This window comes from Canis aureus, chromosome 2, assembly GCF_053574225.1.
Source record: "Canis aureus isolate CA01 chromosome 2, VMU_Caureus_v.1.0, whole genome shotgun sequence".
Lineage (NCBI taxonomy): Eukaryota > Metazoa > Chordata > Mammalia > Carnivora > Canidae > Canis > Canis aureus.
The window spans coordinates 29,656,574-29,675,738 of NC_135612.1; the positions used below are offsets into that span (position 1 = coordinate 29,656,574).

Sequence of the window (19,165 nt, forward strand, 5' to 3'; positions counted from 1 at the left end):
AGGGCTGTTCTATAAATCAGCACCTGTACATGCCAGTACTGACTTCTAAGTAAGATTAAGGGACATCTCAGAATTACATAAGTCATCAATATATGATGTCCACATTCACACCTACATCAATATATGATGTCCACATTCACACCTACACAAGACACACATACACACACACGTTTATTAGTAGACTGTGGAATGGCTCATTACTGTCTTATAATATGCCGATGGCCAAATTCTGATCCTAATATGTAACCTCTAGACTGAGTAACCATTTGCTGTAATAATTAAGTCCTGTCCAAAGGGCTCCTTGTGAAGACTTGGAGAATGGGTTCATGAAACAGCCAGGCATGTAAAGGAGTCCCTACAGTGACATAAATTATTATTTTAGGCATTTGCAAGAGAGGAGAGCTGGGAGAAAAAGGCCATGTCTTTATAACACCAACATAAGCAGTTAATTTGATAAAAGACCATCAGATTGGTTGCTATATGTACATAGATAGCTGTTTGCCTTCTATATTTATTAAGATTAAGCTCTTGGACCTCCAATTTGGGCAGGTAGCTAGATCATGATAACAAAATCATACCTTCACTCTTTCCTTTCCAAGGAAGAAGGCAGTGGCATGCAGGACATCGGCGGCATGGGTGGAGTTATGGTAAGCATTGGAGGAGTGGTAGTTGGCTTCAATCACTTGGAGCCAGGCCCGAAGAGTAGTTTCAGAGCAGTGCAAAAATTCACATACTCCAAAGCGAGAAAATACCTTTAAGCCCAGGTAAACCAATGGCCTGGAAAACAGGAAAACAAACCTGATTCATGATATTCACTGGTCTTGAAACTGCTTTTTTGACTGGGGAATAGAGGCATTTTTCTTGAGATGTTTTTACTTCATGTGCACAAGGGCATAAAAATATCCCTTCCCCAAATCAGAAGGAGATAGAGCATCTCCTCATCAGTCACCTCTGTACAACTAGGTGCCTCATGGCGGTCATTATATATGATTTTTAGATTGTCTTTAAGTCATATGGTCCTTAGTGGTTCCAGCAATCAGGACCCCTGACAGTCTCCTCTCCATCTCTACTTCCATATAAACTCTGCGCTTCCTCTGTGTTCCCTCAGGAAGTTACTGAGCCTAAGGACAGTGGTCTCAGTGAAGTCCTGTCATTTACAATCATGTTACTTAATTTACAGGTGAGAATCATTCACATCCTATAGACCAACAGCCCCAGAAGAAAGCTGCCCTTCTACTATAGAAGAGGCCTTACTGCATTAGTCTTTTCCCTGCCTCCGAGAGAGATCAAAAGCCAAGTCTGTGGTGCTCTCAAACTCACTTTGTAAGGTGGAGCTTCAACAAGTTTGGGGCTGAGAGTACTTGGAACTCTTGGCTCCCTAGCACAAAGGAATGACCTGAAAAGGACACTCAGTAAGTCCTCATCCTCGGGCATCACCAGGCTAATGGCACATCTTACCCACTCTGTCTCCATAAAGGAGCTCACTCAGGGGCCACAGTCTCTGCTTGTTCGACATTCCAGCATGGCATGAAAGGTAGAACCTGTGAAGTTTCTTGTGGCAAGAACTCACGTCTCCCTCAAAGTTTCCAGATGTGAAAGTCTTGAGCGTGGCCATCAATCTTTCCCCACCTGCAGCCAGAGAAGTCACATACCTTTTATGTGTAACAGCTTCCAATTCAAAGATGTTGAACTCCCAACTTTCCTCATTATCAAGTAATTGAGCGATACAAGGGGGGACATCGTTGATGGTTATTGGCATCGCAAGGTGACTGTGACTCTGGTGCACATCTGAGCAAACAGATGGGGTTGGGGAGGCTGGTTAATTGTGGAATCTTGAGTGCCCCTGAGCATTTGTCATCATCTCATGGTTGCCACTATAAAGGGAGTCTTGAACTTCCAAGGGTAGGAAGATTTTTCACTTCTGAGTTCTTCTCTTACATTATGAAACTTCAAGACCCCCCAGCAGAGAATAAAAATTTTTTAAAATTCCTTTTAACTGTCTGTTTAAATGTACAGAGATCTGCACTTCTTATTCGGACATGCTCAGAGAAGTAATTTTAATTAGGAGACCTGGTTTCAGATGCAGACCCCAAAGACCAGGAACTGCAATGAGACCAACAGGAAGTAACACGAAGGCCCTCCCTGAACAGTAACCCCCACACAGGGGAAGGCACAAGCTGGAGGCCAGTTAGCACTATAAAATGGACAGATGACAACTTACTCTTAGTGAACACATACTCGTTTCCTGACAACCTTCTCAAGCCATCCTGGAATAAAGAAAGCTCCTATTAGAACTGTGCTTTACATGAGCCTAATCATCATTCTCTCCTTTCTTCCATTAGCCAAAGAGAGCTGAATCCTGAATCCCCTCATCTGCAACTCCAAGTTGAAGCTAAAAATTCAATCAGAACAGTATTTACAAGAAGGAGATACTTCTTGTAGATACTTCCCTTCTATAGAGATTAGCCCTGGGAGATGGAGAATTGAGAACGAAGCGGAGAGGACTTCATTCAGGTTTCACACCCGACCTCTGAGTTGCCTTTGTTCTCATACCATCTTTGTCGTCTGGCATCCTGAAGCCACTTTAGTGCAGTCACAGAAAGGGACCTGCCTTTGGATGCGGGTTATTTTGAAGAGACCCCACTTGCCATCATAAGGACTATGTTATTCTTAGATTTATATATTGGGGGACAAAAGCCATAGGCCACATTTTGGGGATGACTTAATGTAAGGCCTTAAATAAACAGTGGGCTAATTTTTGACTAGTATCTAAATTTTTTTCCCCACTGTATTTTCTGTTTTGCAACGTGAGCACTGCAACCAGCCTTTATAAGAAAAGTTTCTGGAGGGGATTCCTGGGTGGCTCAGCGGTTGAGCACCTGTCTTCAGCCCAGGGCATGATCCCAGGGTCCCGGGATCAGGTCCCACATCGGGCTCCCTGCATGGAGCCTGCTTCTCCCTTGGCCTGTGTCTCCTGCCTCTGTGTGTGTGTGTGTCTTTCATGAATAAATAAATAAAATCTTTAAAAAAAAGTTTATGGATTTGGGATATTTGGAGGGAGGGCAGCATAAGGGAGTGGAAAGAATTCTTATGATCTCCATTTACTAGACTCTTGAACCAGGCCCCAGATGTTCATGCATCTCTGTTTCCTTCCCTCTGCTTTCTACCCTTGAGTACCTAATTATTTAGATCTTTGCTTAAAAGTCATTGATAATTGCTCATTTCTCTCTCTAGAAAGCGTATGCCAAGGTTTAAAGTATTAATGAGAAGGGTGCCTGGGTGGCTCAGTCGGCTAAGCATCCAGCTCTTAATTTCAGCTCAGGTCATATCTCAAGGTCGTGAGATGGAGCCGCACATAGAACTCGCAGGGCGTCTGCTTGCGTTTGTCTCTCTCCCTCTGCTCCCCTCACCCCACTTGTGTGCTCACTCTCTAAGATAAATAAATAAATAAATCTTTAAAAAAGAATTAATGAAGGGCTCCCCTGAAGTCACATCTTGGATCTTTAGGGCAAGAGCTTAATTTTTAAAACGCGATGAGTAGGTGAGTAACAGTGGCTACAAGTGTCCTGCCTATAAGGTAGGTACCACAAGGTATTCCTGTTTCGGTTTTGCCTTTTTCCTGTTCCCTAAAGCCAAATAAAAGTAGGTGGTATCCTACACTGGATCCTCACAGCAGAACCTGCAGAGGGACCACAAGATGGTACAGCAACAGGGGGAAGGAGGGCACACAACTTGGTTCCAAGACCAGATGCTCCTAAAGCGGCTGTGCTGTGGCGCCCTCCTGAATGACCCTTGCCAGGCTTCTCTCTAGCTCAAGGCTACTCTGCCCTGGGACGGGCCAGCCGAGGCCAGCCTGGGGACAGGAGAGGAGCAAGAGGTCACCCAAATTACAGGCTCATTAAAGACCTTCAACAGGAGCAAGAATAATGGACTAGAAAGCCAGCATTTGGTGACAGGGCAGGACAGAAACCTTTGAAGTAAACACAGAGATGACTCCTGGAGTTTAGCTTCCCCCTGAGGAACTCCTCCAGTTTCAGCCTCTGGTAAGGACTACACATGAATAATGTGAATCTTCTGTTTTCTTCACTTGCTGATAGATGATGATTATGCCCAATGGATCACAGCACAACACTAGAACAGAGGAGCCAGGGCAACTCTGCTCTGCATCTAGCACATTCCAAAGGCAACTTCTAAATGCGCTGTGGTTTACAGAAAGGATTCTCTAGCTAAGATGTTGGGAACCAGTGCTGCAGCCTAAGTGCAAAACCTTTCATGATATAAAGAGCCTATAGTCCGAGGAGATCTAGCCATAACCCTCAACCGGATACTGGCCCGGGTCACGGGGAAGAGGTCAACAAGGGTTCCACCGCCATCTTAGCCCTTGAGCAACTGCCTATTACTCTTTACTGTAATGAGGATTCTGAAGGACTGTCTCCCATTGCAGTGGTCTGTTAGCTCCATGGAAGGATAAATTCAAGAATTACTTGGATTATACCACACATTAATTTTGATGCAGGTGCTTCTGATTATGCTGACGTTAGCCCACGTGACACGTGTTTCTGCAACTATGGCCATCAGTTTCTATGTTACATATTCTCTGTATTCTGGAAGGCACTTCATGTCCGTCCCCTGCATTTCTGGGTTTTCCTCATCACTCACAGTCATCAGGCCTCCAACCAGATCACTGGTATGGGGATCTTCATCTTTGGTACCCAGCTGAGGGGAATACAGTTCTGTGGTCCGTAAAATTTCTAAAACTCTGTCCAAGGCTTCTGCTACTGTAACAGGGCTGTTTTCTTGGGCTGCATTGATTATATTTATAACCTAAGGAAATAAAGAGAGAAAGAATAAATTGGAGGATATTAGAATTCTAATTCCCCAAAGTTATACATATGCTTGGAATCCATAAGAAATCAGATGGTAACACATTTTATTGTTAAAAATGGTCAAGTTTCCATGGAACCTGTCCGTTCTTTCTGTGGTGTGCCTTTCATCCTCCCCTACCCCCAAGGGTGTTCCTGCCTCGGGCTCTATATCTTCTCCAGCTCCTTGCTCACCCTTTTCTAGCTCTCTGCTACAGATTGGAGCTCCTGGGAGATTGGTGCAGGTCCTTCTCTCACTCCAGTCCTTCCAGAGATAAGCTATTTCCATGCTTTTGGCTTCATATGATCCATATGCCATAGACTCTCAAATTTACATCTCTGTCTCAACTCCTTTTTGACCTTCAAGTTTGTGTATTTGCCTACTTGACCTATTTCTTGAAATATCTTACTTACATGTCCAAAACGACATTCATGATATTACCCCCTTCTCCCCAATGCAAGTAAGTAAAGAAATCGAAGAAAAAAATGAAAAACAAGAGCTCCTTCTTTGGTTTCTACACTGGAGTAAAACAACACTTTTATTCACCTGTGCTGAAACCCAAAACCTGGGAGGCAGCAGCTGACAACGAGCTTTCCCCAGTTATCCGTCCACCCCCCTAGTGTTGTTCATCACCAAGTTCAATTGATTCTACCCCTAAATATTTCTTCAGCTCTTTGTTTCTATGTCCGCTGCTGTACCTCTAGTCCAACCAAGACCACTTCTTGGACTGGAAATCTGGGAAAGCCCCTAACTGGCCTCCTCTCTTCCATTCTTGACATTTCTATTCCCTTCTCTTCCCCCTCTTCAAACATCCTTACATGCTTCAGTTCTCACTCCAAACATTATTTCCTCGGCAGAGAACTCTCTCTGGTCACCTCACCCAACAGAAATAGGGCCATAATTTCATTTTCTCTTAGAACCCTATTGTTCTCCTTGCTAACAGTTATTGCAATTTGTAACTAAAGATTTATTATGTATTTATTTAATATGTTTCCTCTACAGACTGTAAACTCTAGGTATCAGTAGTAATCCATTCATCACTTTATCTCCAGAAATTAGCCTAGTGCTGGGTAGCCCTGACTGCAGAGTGGAGGCAGCAGCTGCCACTCACCTTTGTGATGGGAGCCTCGATGGTCATGGAATGGATCCTTGCCATGGATGGATAGCGACGATTCTGTAGGCTTGGTGCTGAAGAGAAGTAAAGAAAGTTTTATCTGGTTCTGGTAGCTCAGCTCGGCTCAGTGCACCGAAGGAGCCCTTCATGGACTGGGGACCTGATCCTCATAGGAATGCTTCTCCAGTGCCCTCCACAGAGCAAAGGATTGCTCATCTTTTAATTCTAAGAGGCTGAGAGATCATCAAAAACTACTTGCCAAAGTCTAGAATGGGTGTTCTGGCCTAGAACTTTGATGACAGGCAGGCTTTATGAGTCCCAGTTCCACAAGGGAAATTTCAGAGAAGGTTAATGGGATCCTGAGGCCCATCTCAACAACCTCACATACCCCAGGACTCACTTTACCATAAATCACTAAAGCCCAACTTTGGCAGTTCCTCACTTTCAGGTCCCAGCTGTTGGCCACGTAACTGGATAACTGCAGTGTGAGGGAGGAGGCATGGTCCATGGTCAGGGTCAGGCGTAGATGAGAGTCCACTTCCAGTAGTAATTAGGGCCAAACTGTCCACCTCCCAGAGCCTCTAGGTTCTTAACACCTAGAATCCAGTGGTGGTTCTAGTTCTAATCTACAGAAACTTCCATTTTAAATTTATTCTATTTTAAAAATTTATTTTTAAATTCCAGTACAGTTTTTAAAAGTGATATATTAGTTTCAAGTTTACAATATAGTGATTCAGCAACTCCATACGTTACTCAGTGCTCACCATGGTATGGTATGCTAAGCAGATCTACATTACCTATTTCACACATCCCCCCGCCCCCAACCTCCCCTCTGGTAACCACCAGTTTGTTTTCTATAGGTAAGAGTTCATTGTCTTTATTTGCTTCTTTCTCTGACTGACTTATTTCACAGCATTATACTCTCTAGATCCATCCACGTGGTTACAAACAGCAAGACTCCATGCTTTGTCATAGCTGAGAAATACTACATTGAATCAGTGTTTTTGTATTCTATGGGTAAATACCCAATAATGGAATTACTGAATCTTATGGTAATTCTCCGAGGAACATCCATACTTTTTTCCGTGGTGGCTGCATCAATCTGCATTCCCAACAACTGTGCACAAGAGTTCCTTTTTCTCCATATCCTCACTACCACTTGTTATTTCTTGCATTTTTAAATTTTAGCCATTCTAACTGGTGTGAGGTGATATCTCACTGTGGTTCTGATTTGCATTTCCCTAGTGATGAATGATGTTGATCATCTTTTCATGTGTATGTTGACCAACTTGGTGTCTTCTCTGGATAAACATCTTCATGTCTTCTGCCCATTTTTATTCAGATTATTTGTGTTTTTGTTGTTGTGTAAGTATATAATATAAATATATATATATACACACACATACATATATATAATATCAACCTTTTATTGAGAGGTGCATTTTTAATTATCTTTTCCTATTCAGTAGGTTGGCTTTTAGTTTCTTGATTGTTTCTTTTACTTTACAAAAGCTTTTAATTTTGGTGTAATCACAATAGATTATTTTTGCTTTTGTTTCCCTTGCCTCAGGAGACATATCTAGAAAAATGCTGCTATGGCCAATGTCAGAGAAATTACTGCCTGTGCTCTCTTCCAGGACCTTTATGGTTTGAGGTCTCACATTAATGTTTTCCCATTTCGAGTTCGTGTGCATGGTGTGCGAAAGTGGTCCAGTTTCATTCTTTTGCAATGTAGTAGTCTGGTTTTCTGACCACTATTTGTTGAAGAGACTTTTTCCCATTGCATACTCTTTCCTTCCTTGTCAAAGATTATTTAACCATATAATCATAGATTTGTTTCTGGGCTCTCTATTCTGTCCCATTGATTAATGTATCTGTTTTTGTTGTTGTTGTTGTTGTTGTTTTGTTTGTTTGGTTGGTTTTTTGCCAGTACCATACTATTTTGTTTACTATAGCTTTGTAGCATATCTTGAAATCTGAGATTGTGATACTTCTAGTTTTGTTCTTCCTTTTCAAGATTGCTTGGCTATTTGGAGTCCTTTGTGGCTTCATACAAATTCTAGGATTATTTATTCTACTTCTGTGAAAAATGTTGCTGGTATTTAGATAGGGATTGAGTTAAATCTGTAAAATCCTTGGGGTAGTATAGTTATTTTAATAATATTTGTTCTCGGGGATCCCTAGGTGGCGCAGCGGTTTGGCACCTGCCTTTGGCCCAGGGCGCGATCCTGGAGATCCGGGATCGAATCCCACGTCAGGCTCCCGGTGCATGGAGCCTGCTTCTCCCTCTGCCTGTGTCTCTGCCCCTCTCTCTCTCTCTCTCTCTCTCTCTCTGTGACTATCATAAATAAATAAAAATTTAAAAAAATATTAAATAATATTTGTTCTCCCAATCCATGAGCATGGAGTATCTTTCCATTCATTTGTGTCATCTTCAATTTCTTTCATCAGTGTTTTATATTTTTCAGAGTACAGGTCTTTTCCCTCCTTAGTTAAGTTCATTCTAGGTGTTTTATTAATTTGGTGCAATTGTAAATTGGATTTTTAAAAAAGATTTTATTTATTTATTCATGACAGACAGAGAGAGAGGCAGAGACATAGGCAGAGGGGGAAGCAGGCTCCACGCAGGGGGCCCAATGCGGGACTCAATCCCAGGACTCCAGGATCATGACCTGAGTGTGAAGGCAGACGCTCAACCACTGAACCACTCAGGTGTTCCGTGTAAATTGGATTGTTGTCCTAATTTCTCTTTCTGCTACTACTTTAGTGGTGCAGAGAAACACAAAGGATATATGTACATTCATTTTTTAATTCTATGACCTTACTGCATTCATTTATGAGTTCTGGTAGTTTTAGAGTTTTCTCTTTCTCTTTTCACTTAATATGGCATTTGCACATAGCAAAAATTTTACTTCTTCCTTATGAACTTGGATGCCTTTTATTCTTTTTTCTTATCTGACTGCTGTGTCTAGTATTTCCAGTACTAAGTTGAATAAAAGTCACAGTGGACATCCTTATCCTATTCCCAATTTTGGAAGAAAAACTCAGTTTTTTGCGTTGAGTATGCTGTTGCCTGTGGGTTTCTTAAATGGCCTTTATTATGTTGATGTATGTTTCCTCTAAACCTGCTTTGTTGAGGGTCTTTATCATCAATAGAGGTTGTACTTTGTCAGATGCCTTGTCTGAATCTATTGAAATGATTATATGGTTTTTGTCCTTCCTCTTATTGATATATCATGTTGACTGTTTTGCAAATATTGAACCTCCCCATTGCATCCCAGTTATAAATCCCACTTGATTGTGATGAATGATTTTTTTTTAAAAAAAAACATTGCGGGATTCATTTTGCTAATGTTTTATTTGGGGATTTTTGCATCTAAATTCATTAGAGTTATTGGTCTCTAGTCCTCCTTTTTTTGTAGCATCTGTATCTGGTTTTGATATCAGAGCAATACTCTCATAGAATGAATTTTGAAGATTTCCAGCCTCTTCTGTTTTTTTGGAATCATTTGAGAAAAATAGGTACTAACTCTTCTTTAAATGTTTGGTAGAAAATAAATAAATAAATAAATAAATAAATAAATAAATAAATATTTGGTAGAATTTGCCTGTTAAGATGTCTGGTCCTAGACTTCTGCTTTTTGGGAGCTTTTTGATTCGTGATTCAGTTTCATTGCTGGTAGGTGGTCTGTTCAAATTTTCTATTTCTTCCTGATTCAGTTTTGTAAGGTTCTATGTTTCTAGAAATTTATCTATTTCTTCCAGGCTGTTCAGTTTGTTGGCATATAATTTTTAATATTATCTTATAATTGTATTTCTGTAGTATTACTTCTCTTTTATTTCTGATTTTGAGTCTTTTTTAATGAATCTGGCTAGAGTCTTAACAATTTTGTTGATCTTTTCAAGAACTATCTCCTGGTTTCTTTCATTCATTCATTCATTCATTCATTCGTTTATTTAAGTTTTAATTTATTTCTGCTCTATTACTTCTTTCCTTCTGCTGGTTTTGAGTTTGATTTGTTCTTTTTTTCTCACTCCTTTACTGTGGTTAGGTTGTTTTTGATTTTTTTTTTGTTCTTGAGGTAGGTCTCAGTCGCTATAAACTTCCATCTTAGAACTGCTTTTGCTATACCCTGAAGATTTTCGACTATTCTGTTTCCATTTTCATGTGTCTTCATGCATGTTCTCATTTCTTCTTTGAATTCTCAATGGACCCACATTCATGTTTAGTAGCATGTTATTTAACCTCCATGTATTTATGTTCCTTTCAGCTTTTTTCATGTGGTTGATTTCTATTTTCAGGTGTTGTGGTTGAAAAAGATGTATGTTATGACTTTGATCTTCTTATATTTGTTGAAAATTTTTTGTGGCCTAATTAGTGATCTTTTTCTGGAGAATGCTCCATCTATACTTGGAAAGAATCTGCTGTTTCAGGATGGAATGTTCTGAATATATCTGTTATATCAATATGGTACAGTGTGTCATTCAAAGCCATGATTCCTTATTGATTTTCTGCTTGGATAATCTGTCCATTGATGTAAGTGGGGTGTTAAAGTCCCCTACAATTATTGTATTACCATAAATTACTTCCTTTATGTTTGTTATTAACTGCTGTATGTATTTGGGTGCTCCCATGTTGGATGCATAAATATTTACAATTGTTCTATCTTCTTGTTGGATTGTTCCCTTTATGAAATATTATCTTTGTCTCTTGTTATAGTCTTTGTGTTACAGTCTGTTTTTTCTAATATAAGCATCATTACCCAGCTCTTTCTTTCACTTCCATTTGCATGATAAATGCATTTCCATCTCTTCACTTTCCATCTGTATGTATCTTTAGGTCTGAAATGAGTGTCTCATGGGCAGCATATAGATGAGTCTTGTTTTTTATCCATTCCATAACCTTTTGTCTTTTGATATTCCAATCAAACATTCCAGTTTAGTTCAAAGTAATTATTTATAGGTATATGCTTATTGCCACTTATGGTTGTTTTTGTGGTTTTTCTCTGCTCCTTTCTTCTCTTGCTCTCTTTTCTTATGGTTTGCTGGCCTTCCTTAGTGATATACTAGAATTCCTTTTTACTTTTTGCATATTGCTGGTTTTTTAAAGTTTATTTTAGGAAGAGAGAATGCAAGTTAGAAGAAGAGCAGAAGGAGAGAGAGAACCTCAAGTAGACTTCCCACTGAGTGCAGAGCCCAAGTGGGGTGGTGGTGGCTTTATCTCACAACCCTGAGATCATGACCTGAGCTGAAACCATGAGTCAGCTGCTTAACTGAATGAGCCACATAGGTGCCCCCATTACTGGTTTTTGGTTTGTGGTTACCATTAGGTTTATATGTAACATCTTATTCATGTAACAACAGTCTATATTAAGTTGATGGTCACTTAATATGAAACCATTCTTTACTCCTCTCACCACTCCCATGTTTTAGGTATATGGTGACATCCTTTTATTTTGTGACTCCCTTGTCTGGTTTCCTGCTTTTGTGCTTCCTACATTTCCTACTCTTTCGTATGGTCTTTCCTTTCCACTCAAAAGAATCCCCTTTAACATTTCTCATAGGGCTGATTCAGTGGTGATTAATTCCTTTAACTTTTGTTTGGGAAACTTACTCTCTCCTACTGTGAATGATAACCTTGCTGTATAGAGTATTCTTGGCTCCAGGTATTTTTTCTTTCAGCATGTTGACTAGATCAAGCCTTCTCTTCTGGTCTGCAAAGTTTCTGAAAAATCAGCTGATAGCCTTATGGGCTTTCCCTTGTATGTAATGGTTTCCTTTTCTCCTGCTGCTTTTAAAGTTCTCCCTATCTCACTACTTTTCATCATTTTAATTACTATCCATCTTGGTGTTGACTTCCTTGAGTTCATTTTATTGGGGGCTCTCTGTGCCTTCTGGATCTCTATTTCTGTTTCTTACCCCCAATTTAGGACATTTTCAGCTATTATTTCTTCAGAAAATTTTCTGCTTCTTTCTCTTTCTCTTCTCTTTCTGGGATCTCTATATTGTAAATGTTATTGGGTTTGATGGTGTCACTGAGTTCCCTAAGTCTATTTTCATTTTTAATTATTTTGTTCTCTCTCCTGTTCAGCTTGATTACTTTCCATTACTCTGTCCTCCAGATTGCTGATCCATTCCTTTGCTTCCTCTAGCCTACTATTTATTCCAGCTTGTGTATTTTTAGTTTCAGTTATTGAGTTCTTCATCTGTGGTTCTTTTTGATGGTTTCTATATTTTTGTTAAGGGACCCACTGAGGTCTTCCATTCTTTTCTCAAGTCAAGTTCAGTGAGTATCTTTATGACCATGACTTTAAATTCTCTATCAGCCATATTTCTTTTCTCTGTTTTGTGTAGCTCTGTTGCTGCGATTTTGTCCTATTCTTTCATTTGGGACATATTCCTCTTTCTCCTCATTTTGTCTCTGTTCTTATGTACTAGGAAAGTCATCTACAACTCCTGCTCTTGAAAGTAGTGGCCTTGTGAAGAAGAGGTCCTATAAGGCCCTGCAGTGCAGTGTCCTCTGTTCATCAGAACCTGCTACTTGAGGGCTGTCTTCTCTTTGTTGTATGCACCCTACTGTTGTGACTGAGCAGTTTTTCCTTTGGTCCAGCTGACTGCAATGGCTTTTTGCCTATTGTGGGCAGGGTTTAGTTCCTGTGTTACTAGTGGGCCAGTCTGGGGCTGCCTTGGGCTTGAGTTGAGTCAGGCCAGGCATTTGCCAGAGAGGCAGGAACACTGTTTTCAGGGCACTTCCCTGAGTGTGGTCCTGAGTGTGGTCCTCTGAGAAACTTCTTGGCAGGCAGGGCTTGTAGTCAGACCAGATGCTGGCCCCTAGACCACTGTTAGGGCTGCACCCAAACTGTTGTGTGTGGTTATCTTCCCCTGTTCCCAGAGCAGGAATGACTTCGGAGTGCTGCTAGTCTCTGTTGGGGTTGCTTGCACCTGGCAGGCTTTGGATGGGCTCTGGCCAAGGGCCTATTGTGAGGTGGCAGGTCCACAGGAGAATAGGAGATCCACAGTAAAACTAACCCGATCCAGGCTTCCTTTGGCAGCACCTGAAACCCCGGGCTGAGGCTGGGCTTGCTCAACCCTCTAATGGCCTTCATTTGCCAACTACCCTGGGGCCCACAAAGCGGAGCCACCTCAGGTTCACTGTGGTCTTGGGCAAGTCAAGCCACCTGGGTCCACCATCTGTGCTTCAAATAGCCAGGCTTAGTGGGCTTAGACCTATTAAGTAGGAGACTCTAAGTGAGGGCCCCCTCCAGCAGCCACAACTGTCAGAGCTAGGCCCTAAGACCTGGTACTGTCCCCCAGCTGTGCTACCAGGACCTGGGAAGAGGTATGTCCCTTTCTGACCCAGGTGGACCCTATGTTAGGGTTTGTGTGGGTCTGCTATGTGAAGAGACCTGGAGCTGGGACCTGGCTGAAGAGGGCGAGTTTGCAAGAAAACACCAGGGTGAGATGCACCGTTAGCCAGCTACGTAGTGAGTATGGGCACTGCACTGGTTCCAGTAGGTATCCATGTACCCAAGCTGCAGGGAGGAGAGGAAGTTGGTGCCTGCCAGCTCTTTTGTTTCTGGAGAAGTCTTCCGACCATCCTTGCCCCTACAACACACTCTCTGAGGTTAGTAAACAACGTCCCTCATGTATACCCCAAGCATTATTCAAGCTATTGTTTCTATGCTCTATTTCTGAGGGGCTGTTTGTTGTTCTCTCTCTTTAAGGGCAGGCACTCAGTTTCTCTCACTCTCCTGGCTATCTCAAACTGATTTTTAAAGTACTAATGTTAAGCCCACTGATTGTGGAAACTCTTGAAATTTTGCTCTTCTGTTTTTCAAAGCCAAATGTTATGGGGGTTCCTGGTGCCTGGGGTACCTGGCATGAGGCTCTTTTCTTTCCCCTCTCCAGGGCTGTGTGTCCCTCCCTCCCACGGGTCTGATTAGCTCCCAAACATGGCTCTTCCCTTCCTACTCTCCCCTGTGTGGACTCCTCTCCACACTCAGCTGTGGACTTCTGCTGGTCTTTGGGTTGTTAACTGGGTTCCATCTAGCGGTATCTGTGGGGTGAGGTAAGGGAAGGGTCGTCCTACTCAGCCATTTTGTTTGCCATTTTTGTTTTTAACAGGTAATGCTTCCATGAGGGTAAAAATTCAGAAGGGAGAAGCTTTACTCTAAAAGCCTTGTTTCCAGGGTGTCTGGGTGACTCAGTTGGTTGTGTCTGCCTTCAGCTCAGGTCGGGGTCCTGGGATTGAGCCCTGGGCTGGGCTCCCCACTCAGTGACAAACCTGCTTCTCCCTTTGCCTCTTCCACTCCTGCTGTTTGTGCTTACTGCTCTCTCGTGCGCATTCGCGCTCTCTCTTCATGATCACTCTCTCTCAAATAAATAAAATATTTAAAAAATATTTAAAAAATAAATAAAAGCCCTATTCTCATCAGATGTTCCTACTACTGCCTGTGAGGCAGGTAGAAGGGACAAAGTCCTCATGTTATAACCGTGATAATTTAATCTAGCCGGTATCCAGAGAGCCCCACCCACCTGCTGCTCAGCCATCACTGCAGCCCTCTTCTGTGTTCTGTACCCCCGCTTCTTCATGTTCTGGAGATGACGATCCTGTCTCAAACTCTACACTGAAAACCCAACTAATTCAGTTTGAATTCTCTCATCCATTATGCTCTCCACCTAAAATGTCCTACGTACATCTGTATATATTTCAGTCCCTCTTTTTTTACATTCTTGGCCCCCATCCTTTGCGTGTCCTGTGATTTATCCATCTTCCTCTCTTAATTATTCATCTCATCTCTAGTCTTCGGTTCTTGCTAGTTTAGCCACTTCCCTCATACTCGGCTTTCCCACTTTGGCCCGAAGGACTGCAAAGTCCCTTACTTGCCCTTCCTATTTATTCTCTGAAGTGGCCATCCTGTTCTCTCCTTTCTCTCACAGTTACTAACCACCCCTCCTCATGCCCCTTAGAATGAATGAGGGAAATCCCACTAGTCTGTTCTCAGTTCTTATGCTCGCTGCTCTCTGCGGCGTGTCCTACTGCTGGCCATCTCCTTTCTCTTGCTCCCCTCTTGTTCCTGTTTTACGACCAGCTCTCCTGTGCTCTGCACTGGCCCTATTTCTCCTGCCTCCCCGCTCACTGAAGGTGTGCCTTCAAGTCTTGGACTTAGACTCTCTTTTCTCCCCCACCTGCCCACCGTCAGGCCCCCACTCCACACACACGCCTTAGAGATTTCCCTCTGCTTACAGCTTCACCTGTCACCTCTAGGACTCCCAAAGCCACATCTCTAGCTCTGAATACCTGTCTTACATTTTAGCTTCCTTGCCACATCCACCAAAATAAAATTCATCATTTTCTCCTCAACCCCTAACCCTAGCCATACATGGATACTCCTACTTTTGAAAATATTACTCATATTTTCCCAGGTACCTAGGAATGAAATTTCAGAATCATCCTTGACTTTCTCATTGCCCTGCAAATCCAAATGATTACTTATGCCTGACTGAACTCAAATAATGTTCTGATAAATTCTGCTTTGCAGAGAAGAACTGTTGTGCTGCTAAATTCTGTCTCACAGTGTTTCTATGACATTTTATTAGGGGTAAAGGTGTGTAACAGGTACACTGAAAACTGGGTTTGCATTTAAATTGGGAAGCCAGGACTCTGGGTTCCCTCTCTGCAACTAGAGTGACCACTGAGCTGCTCTGGTGGTTACGTGGCTCAACACACTTCAGGCCATCCAGGAATAATCATAATATCATTTCCAAGAGGACAAATACTGTAAAAGTAAAAAAATAAAAATAAAAAGGCCTAAAAATATTCAGTTTATAGAGAAAGAAAGCAAGTTTCATTAAAACCCTATTACTTGGGGGTTTATTTATATGCTGACAAATTCTTGAGTATATTTCTCTGTCATCTTCTACACTTTAAAAAGGTCAAGGAAATCTGAAAAACTTCTTACCATCACTGCCTCGAGATGATATCGATTTCACATCAATGGACTCTTTCCGTCTGTTCTTGTATCTGAATGAATGAGACTCTAAGGATTTCAAATTAGTAACAGAAAGTGAGTAGTTTTTAGCTTATTTACAGGTGAAGTTTAGACACATTTCCCTTTATTAAGAAAATGAGATTCCTTTTTAAGCACTACAAATATTTTCAAGAAACAGCAAACTACTTTTTCTTCAAATCATCAACACAAAATTATCAGTCATGTTAATTGTAAAATGATACTCTTGAGGCACCTCATTATATCATGGTAATAGGGCTTATTATTAAGAGTTTTTTCATTTGATTAATAAAATACATTTTAAAAATAAAAATTAAAAGGGATGGGATCCCTGGGTGGCGCAGCGGTTTGGCGCCTGCCTTTGGCCCAGGGCGCGATCCTGGAGACCCGGGATCGAATCCCACGTCGGGCTCCCGGTGCATGGAGCCTGCTTCTCCCTCTGCCTGTGTCTCTGCCTCTCTCTCTCTCTCTCTCTGTGTGACTATCATAAATAAATAAAAATTAAAAAAAAAATTAAAAGGGATGCCTGGGTGGCTTAATTGATTAAGCATCTGACTCTTGATTTTGGCTCAGGTCATGATCTTAGGGTCATGGGACCAATCCTCGCATCTAGCTCCACACTCAGTGGGGAGTCTGCTTGAGATTCTTTCCCTCTGCTCCTCCCCACCCCTTTGGCGCATGCATGCTCTAAAATAAATAAATAAATCCTTAAAAAAATAAATATTAAAAATTGGGGGAAATTTTTGGGAGTTCATTTTGACTTGAAGAACAGTACATGTAACTGGGTGGGGAAGACTATTAGGGGATATCTGCTGAAATAAAATACTAGTGAAAGCACAGAAACTTGAATTTATTTGAGAAACTAATATGGAGTAATTTTAGGCCCCTCTGAAAGGTCAGACCTCCAGATGGTCTTCTAGGTTGTCCTGAGGATGTAATTTTATCAAATGAGACATACTGCCAATCCCAAGAAGGAAAAGAAGAGGCACATTTTTAATACCAACAATTTGTATGACTTAACTCTCACTTTTGTACCTATTTTCTGAGGAGGAAAAAGCACTTAAATTTTGCTTAAGTCTTTCCCGACTTTGAATTTAACACTCAAAATGTGCTGTTGAATTAATACAAGACTGAAGCACATAGTGCACAGGCTACCAGTCAGGACCAGGAGACAAAAATGTCAGGGCAGCAGAGTTGGCTTCAGAAACTTGCATTTTCAGGGCACTGGATACTTATGGGAGTCACCCAAGTAGCAAGGAGAGGAACTTCATCACAACAGAATTGCTCCTTACTGGGCTAAGAGAGGAGGCAGACAGGCAGGTTCCAGCAGAGAGAGTGCATTTCTAACACCAATAGTCCAAGAAAGAAAAAAAAAATTCCCATGTTCATAATCCAAGAAAGAAAAAGATGAAATAATACTCTTTTAAGAATTATCTATTAACACCACAAAAGGTACAAGATAAAACAGCAGTTAAGAGAACAAGCTCCAGAGCCCAACTGCCAAACAAAATTCATCTCCACCATGCCATCCACCAGCTGTGTAACCTGGAGGATGTTCGTTCTCTGTGGAGAGAGATCTATCCACATCTATCAAGTGGAGCATCTCATTCATAGGCTCTAGAGGCACATAGGAGTTCGTCCGTGGAAAGCACCTTGCACCGTGCCTGCCACACAGTAACTATGCAGTTCGTGCTGGCTAATGTTACGGGTTACACCTGTTCATTTGCAAATATACCTTCTTTCCAGGCACGTGTGGGATCATGTTACAATATTGCTCTACCATTTGCTGTTTTTTTTTTTTTTTTTTATTCATGATAGGCACACAGTGAGAGAGAGAGAGGCAGAGACACAGGCAGAGGGAGAAGCAGGCTGCATGCACCGGGAGCCTGACGTGGGATTTGATCCCGGATCTCCAGGATCGCGCCCTGGGCCAAAGGCAGGCGCCAAACCGCTGCGCCACCCAGGGATCCCTATTTGCTGTTTTCACTTCAAAATATGTTTTAAATACTTTTTTCTGGATCACCTTTTTAACCATTTACTGTAGTGTCCCAAAAAATCTGGTTCAATTTTAAAAACTTAAATCAATAAGTAAACTTGAATGCTATTTATACAACATAAAGTAAAAAAGCAGAACTATTATGAAGTTGCTCCAATTACCATAACTATACAGCCTTGTCTTAAATGATGTAACTTAAAATATTTACACTGTCCCTTTGCCTCATTTTGTCTTCCAGATTCTATATTGGTGATTTTCCTGACCTTGGATAGGAGTTTCAATATTTATAAAGGTCTCTATGGGTGGCAGTACTTTAAATGACATGGTTAGGATTATATGGCATCTTTCAAACCCTGAAAAAGTCACAGTTATTACTTGCAAGACATTCCTTTAAGTCCTGTTCAGGGATTTAATAATCACACATTCCTAACACTCATTTACCACATAATAAGTTGTCTAACTTAATAAAGATTTAAGATTATATTCAAGATTTTAAAAATCAAGAATTCCTCAAAATTTAAGTTAATAAATAAAACTAAGGTAGTGAAGTTAGTTAGTCTCATGGCTGTAACCATGGCTAGCTGGCTGAATTCTAAATCATTTACTAGAAATTATTCAAAAACATCTAATACTTATTTTTCATGATTTTATCTTAGCTAAAACTAAGAGAATATAAGCAATGGAAATTATTAAAAGCTTGGAGAAATTATTCTTCAATAAAGGCCATTAAATTCAAATAATTCATCGTTCATTCTCCCAACAGATGTTCATGGAATGAATTTAAAAACCAGAGAAAATAAGGATAAAGGAAATTTAAATAAATTTATTCAATGGCAAAAGGGATATAGTGTCAACAAATTTTTAAAGAAACAGCTAACATTTACTGAGCACCTACTCTGCACCAGTGTGTTTCAGTGTTTCAGTATAGAAGTTACCTTATATGATCATTACAGCAATTCTGAAAGCTACGTAGTGTGACCTTCATTTTACCACTGAGAAAATGGGAACTTGGAGAGATTACACAGCTCAAAGTCAAAGAGCTGGTCAAATGGCAGAGCCTATGTTTTCTAAGATGGGATAGTTTCAACTTATCCATGTTCCATGAGCATTTTTATTGAGTCTGTTATGTGCAAGGCAATGCCAGCCACCGTAAAGGATGTGAAAATGCTAGCAACGGTTTTT

At 41.1% G+C, this 19,165-nt stretch overlaps 1 protein-coding gene across 7 annotated transcripts in view; it reads right to left on the minus strand.

Annotated features, from left to right (window-relative positions):
* Window positions 1-19,165, minus strand: part of PDE8B (phosphodiesterase 8B) — a 269,611-nt gene that overhangs the window by 12,020 nt on the left and 238,426 nt on the right. For all 7 annotated transcript variants that reach the window (XM_077867434.1, XM_077867425.1, XM_077867414.1 and 4 more), the window contains 6 exons: window positions 15,940-16,017; window positions 5,975-6,051; window positions 4,660-4,824; window positions 2,222-2,267; window positions 1,653-1,788; window positions 579-777 (listed from right to left, as the gene is read on the minus strand). In XM_077867434.1, coding sequence (XP_077723560.1) covers window positions 579-777; window positions 1,653-1,788; window positions 2,222-2,267; window positions 4,660-4,824; window positions 5,975-6,051; window positions 15,940-16,017 — 701 coding nt within the window. The remainder of the gene's footprint in view (window positions 1-578; window positions 778-1,652; window positions 1,789-2,221; window positions 2,268-4,659; window positions 4,825-5,974; window positions 6,052-15,939; window positions 16,018-19,165) is intronic.